The following is a 5,773-nucleotide window of genomic DNA, read 5'->3' as shown; positions in this document are numbered from 1 at the left end:
CACACACACACACACACACACACACACACACACACACACACACATATATATATATATATATATGTATGTATATGTATGTGTATGTGTGTATTCACAAGTCACTTATGGATGAGGAAAGGAGTACTCAATCCATGTGCAAAAGTATGTTGGTTTTTAATACTAATCTCTTTCGTCGGAATAAAAAGTGACGATGCTGTAATGGAAACAACGCCAAAGCAAGAACACCAGAAGCAAACCAACAGAAGCAAGAGACAGGGGGAGGGGGGACAGGCTGACACTGATCGGTAAGAAAGAAGAGACGTTTGTCTTGCTTGAAAGAGCAGCCAAATCTTCCTCAAATTTCGGTCAATAGTTTTAAAACTAGAAGGTCTCTCTGAATAACGTAATCCTAGATACACTATGCGTGAGTGTATGATGGGATTGTTATTGTTTACTCCCAGATTCGCTAAAAAGGGCTCACCTGGAGGTTGAAACAACATCAACAATAACAAGAACAACGACAACAAGGGGATTGAAAACATCGGCAACAACAACACGAAGTCGACGACGACAACAACAACAGCAACATAATCTAACGTCAAAAAATAAAATGAAGTCAAACCATCTTTTTTGGCAGGTTTTTTGGCAGTTTTGCCAGATTTCTTCTTAGTCGACATTTTCAGTTGGTGTATGTACGTCTTTGTGAATGTGTGTGTACGTCTATATGTGTGTGTATGCGTGTATGTGTGTGTGTGTGTGTGTGTGTGTGTGTGTGTGTGTGTGTGTGTGTGTATGAGTGTGTGTGTGTGTGTGATACTCTATTTCATGTGTGTTTTCGTTCAGAGACAAATAAACAAGTGACTGTTTTGTAGATTATATTAAAACTAAAAGCTTTAAGCTTCCTCTGGTCTTTCCGTGTAACTAACAACGATGGCTGTTGCCTAGAAACAACCAACGCACTAATTCCTCTGACAAACGTCGTCTTCAACTATTTCTTGTTGTTGCTGTTACTGTTGTTGTTACAGCTGTTTTTGCGGTTGTTTTTATTTTTATTGTTGGAGCCAACGAAGGGACGTCCAAGGCAAGGAATAGAGGGGAACCCATCGCCCACATTCAACTCTTGATCCCTTTCATGGAGGAAGTCAGAAAGTTAAACCCCATAAGAGGGTAAAAGAGAAGAGAATCCCTTCGAGACGGCGACGGGGTCAGAAGATGAACCAGGAAAGCATTTTAGCAAGCGAAGGGAGACAGGAGGTGCATTGTATACTATACACCTTGAGTAGGGAGACATACAATAGGGTTAACTACTACTACTACTACTGCTGCTGCACATTCCATTGCCTATACAAGTCCACACACTCCCCTCCATACACGGCTGCCAGCTCCTCACTCAACAATTCCACACAAACCGCACCTCTTTGTCTTCATTGATCTCCTTTAATTCCTACTTCAACGAATTCAATGCCATTCCATACAAGTTTCCTTGTCTTATCGAGACTTTACCATTTGTGCTAAAAATCTATATGACCCCCACGCAAGATACTCGTTTAAGCTGTAAGACATTCATCATGTAACCATAGCTACTATGAAACATACTCACTCCCACCACCGTATCTTTCAAACTCAAAATTTTGATAAATTAAAATTTTGCGAGTTCTTTCCCTTAATTCATTGATTTAACCAAGGCGTTTGATACTGGGAATAGGGCCTTGCTATGGAAAATACTTGGCAAATTTGGATGTCCGGATCACTTTGTATCAATAATCAAATTATTTCATGATGGTGTAGCAAGTGCAATCTGTGAGTGGAACAGTAAAGATATTCAAGCCTTTTCTCAAGTTCCAAATGTGAATTTGTTTGAGTTAATTACATCCCAAAGATGGAGCCTTGTATCTTTGTTGGAAACTGGCTTTCTCCTCAGTGGAAGATTTATAATAATTAAAAAATAGAAGAGACATACATGCTATTGACTGTAATGTATGAATCAGCCAGTTGATTTCTCTGTCTAAAAATCCTAGTTTATCCAGATTCTCCTTTAAGCATTTACTAACAAAACCTAGTGCTCCAATTATTATTGGGTATGCATGTATGGATGGATGGACGGACGGACGGACGGACGGACATATGTTCGTTGCTATAGTATAAATATATTAACCATTTAATACCTGACAACAATATACTTGTTTCCATACATTCCTGGAAAGGATTATTGTTATTATTATTGGCAAAATATGTTTCTTGGATCTGCTCCAATACATTATCAGTGATGTGACCTAGGGTTGTCTGATGCTTTGGGTTTTTCGCCACCAGAAACTCAAATCAAAGTGTCCTAATCTGGAGTTGATTAGATCTGGATTTACATCCCAACATTTAAACCCCACTGATAATCGAAAGCCACTTGCTAACTCTGCAACTTAGCTTATAGATTGAATGCCCCCAATAAAACCCATTTGAGCAAAGACTTATCAACACAAGCGTCCTTTAGAGACCATTTCTGTGAGCTCAAAGCGAGTCTTCCAGCCCCTGTCCTAGCACTTCCCAATATTTTGTGCAATTCCTTTCAATTCTTTCTTCCCAAGCATGTCCTTTCGTAGTGTAAAGCTGTCATCTACTTATAGAATGATCTTATTGCAATTTCTAGCAACTCGAGCTGTCAAGTAGAGATAGCCCCGCTTCTTCTAGGACCATTCTTTGTAAGATTAGTCGTCAGACTCGCCGTAAGACTGTCTGTCTGTCATTTGAACAGCTAATTCATGTCCGAAGCTAGTATTGCCAGGGGAGATAAATCTGTAAATACAATTCTGTGTTATTGATCGATATCTTCATTCTAGGGGAGATAAGTCTCGTGTGATTGTTATCCACGGACACTTGGGTCTCAACACAGCAAACTTAATCTGAGCAGTTATTGATGAGCCGCCGTTGCAGGTCAGCTTTCAACGAGCAGACTTGTGATTAAAAGCCTTACTTTCAGATAGATGTGCTCGACCAATAAGTATGAAATATCTAAACCATAAATAATAGAGTGAAAAGTTAAAAAAAAAAAACAATAGATCACTAAAAACATTTCTTTTTTGAGCAGAAGCATTTCGTTCTCACGATTATGTTTAGTAAAAAAAATATGGGATAAAGTGTTAAAATTAAGATGTATAGGAAACAAGTTTATTGAAATAGAAATATAACTGTCAGATTTAAATAACTCAGGCATTGCATGCCTTAAGCAGGACAATCGGAAAAAGAAACCTGCAATAACTGATTATATCTATATGAATTTTTCTATTTTGAGAATACAAGTTGCATTCTCATCTGCCAGCAGTTGTCTATGATGCCCTACAAAGCCCTGTAAACCTTCTCATCTGGAACAAGAGTGAGATACCTTCCTTCTTGATTGGCTCTGAAACAGGATCTTTACATCATCTCACTAATTAATCAGAAATTGTTATCATTGGTGAAACGACAAGGTACTCAAAGCAGTTGATGAGAGCATAGCCATTGTTATAAACACAAACATCACAAAGGCCCATTCTTCCTTTAAATCGTCACAACTTGAGAAAAACTCTGCACAAAGTTCTAAACAAGGATGGAGACCTTCTCTGCAAGGCCTCAGGTAGGCAGCTGCATGCCGATTGGGTGGGCAAGCAGTTGAGGTTTCCACAGCATGTGGTCAGCCAGATGTGATCACCACCTCTAACAAAAGTGATCATGCTATTTTTACAAGCACACATAACAATTCAGTCATTGGTAAACTGTACAACACAACATTCCTCCTTTCAACTTCTTTCTTCACATAACAACAAGAATCAACAACAAAACTCTTCACTTATACAGAATAACAGTTTTTATTGTATAAATTGCAATAAATCAATAAAACAAAAAATTTGATGTAAGGAAATCATTTGATTTTCTTTCAAATCCGAACTCTATTTTGGTGACCAGGGTCTACTTAATTTGTCTTCAAAGATTTCTTAATTTGAACCTGGAAAATATAGTAAAACAAGAAATGATTGCTTATTTACCAAACGACAGTGCACAAACATGTATTTTTCTTTATACATACAAAACATAAATATTCAACTATGCAGAATTTGATGCCATACAAACCCTTGGAGGTGTGAGATCTAAGGGACCATTTTTTAGAAACATGGAGTCATTAAGACTGTAACATTCACGTTATACTCACAGGAACATTATTAGAAATCCTGTTGCTGTGACAGGCAGGATATCTATTATTGTAACATGTAGGATTTGTTTTAAAATTGAGACATTCATGTAGGTGGAGTGGGAAGTACAATACTAGTAGCAACATAGGGATTTCTGATCTTTTAATCAGCAGACACCTACACCCCAGAAACTCAACCTGCAGTGGGTCTCTCCACAATCCATATAAGCACTGAAATGGGAAGTTATATATGATGGTAATGATGAAACAATAAGTCAATGAGGGAGACTACATGGTTACTTGAAATAGCAACCAAATCTCCCTCAAATTACACATAACCATAAGTGGATAATGTAGTCTTAGATTCACTGTCTGTAAAAAAATGTGGAGGAATGGTCACAATAGGAATATCATTAAACACAGGATTACTGGATCATGATTGACCTGGGGCTAAATAACAGCGACAAAAACCATGAAATATTTACGAAAATGAGACTGATGCCTCCTGGAAAACAGATGATGATGATTTAAGAAAACGGAGGCCTTACCTAATCTTACGTTTTGACTAAACCAGCAGCCTTCAGTTTCTCTACTAAATCTTCAACTGATTCCACCTTTTGACCAGCTTCTCTGACTGGAGGGTCCTCAATGGAGATTATCTTGTGCTTAGGAGTTAAGTCAACACCAAAATCAGCAGCTTTCTTCTTGGCTAAAGGCTTCTTTTTAGCTTTCTGTGTGAGATAAGTGAATGTTAAAAGTAATCAAAAGTAGATAATAATAATAATGATTCCAAATTTTTTGTTTGGGGGAAGGGATTAAGTTGATTACATCAACCCCAGTGTGTAACTGGTACTTATTTAATCGACCCCCAAAAGGATGAAAGGCAAAGTCGACCTCGGCAGAATTTGAACTCAGAACATAGTGGCAGACAAAAATAATAATAATCCATTCTACTCTAGGCACAAGGCCTAAAATTTAGGGGAGGGGGGATAGTCAATTACATGGACCCCAGTGTTTCACTGGTACTTAATTTATTGACCCCAAAAGGATGAAAAGCAAAGCCAACCTCAATGGAATTTGAACCCAGAATGCAGTCACAAGTGAAATACCACAAAGCATTTTGGATAATGATGATGATTTCAATTGTAAAAAAAAATGAAGGAAAATGAATAGGTTAGAAATTTATGAATTTATTTTTTTTACAATTTCAAATTTCGTTGTTTGATACAAAATATTTTTGTTTTACTAAATACCCCAGGAGGGGATTAAATTGAAACCAGAGTCTTCTTCATATATTATTCCTTATCAGTTGATGTTCAGTAAAAAAATTTCACTTACCATAATGTTTGGCAGTGTTGCATAACGAGGTTCATTAAGCCTAAGATCAGCACTGACAACTGCAGGTAATTTTACTTCAATATCTTCTAATCCACCATCAATTTCACGGGTTACAGTCATCAAACCCTCCTTTAGAGCAACTTTAGATGCAAATGTTGCCTTTACAAATAAAACAAATATTTTAAAATTAATTTCATTTCTTTCATTTTGTTCACTCAAAAAAAAAAAAAAAAAAATTTCTTTTCAGAATTCAACCCCAAAGAAAGTTTTTAAAAAAAATTATCTTTTGCAACCCCTATC

The 5,773-nt window shown here is 37.0% G+C and overlaps 1 protein-coding gene across 1 annotated transcript in view; it reads right to left on the bottom strand.

The window, feature by feature from the left end:
- Nucleotides 1–3,796: 3,796 nt before the first annotated feature.
- LOC106867603 (electron transfer flavoprotein subunit beta) overlaps nucleotides 3,797–5,773 on the bottom strand; it is a 6,605-nt gene continuing 4,628 nt past the window's right edge. Inside the window, exons 5-7 of the mRNA XM_014912519.2 lie at nucleotides 5,474–5,632; nucleotides 4,684–4,866; nucleotides 3,797–3,952 (exon numbers count right to left, since the gene is read on the bottom strand). Coding sequence (XP_014768005.1) covers nucleotides 4,690–4,866; nucleotides 5,474–5,632 — 336 coding nt within the window. The 3' untranslated portion in view covers nucleotides 3,797–3,952; nucleotides 4,684–4,689. The remainder of the gene's footprint in view (nucleotides 3,953–4,683; nucleotides 4,867–5,473; nucleotides 5,633–5,773) is intronic.

The sequence above is a fragment of the Octopus bimaculoides genome, chromosome 20, assembly GCF_001194135.2.
Source record: "Octopus bimaculoides isolate UCB-OBI-ISO-001 chromosome 20, ASM119413v2, whole genome shotgun sequence".
NCBI classification, from domain to species: domain Eukaryota; kingdom Metazoa; phylum Mollusca; class Cephalopoda; order Octopoda; family Octopodidae; genus Octopus; species Octopus bimaculoides.
Note: the sequence above shows the minus strand (reverse complement) of the source record. Positions and strands in the feature narration are given on the sequence as shown.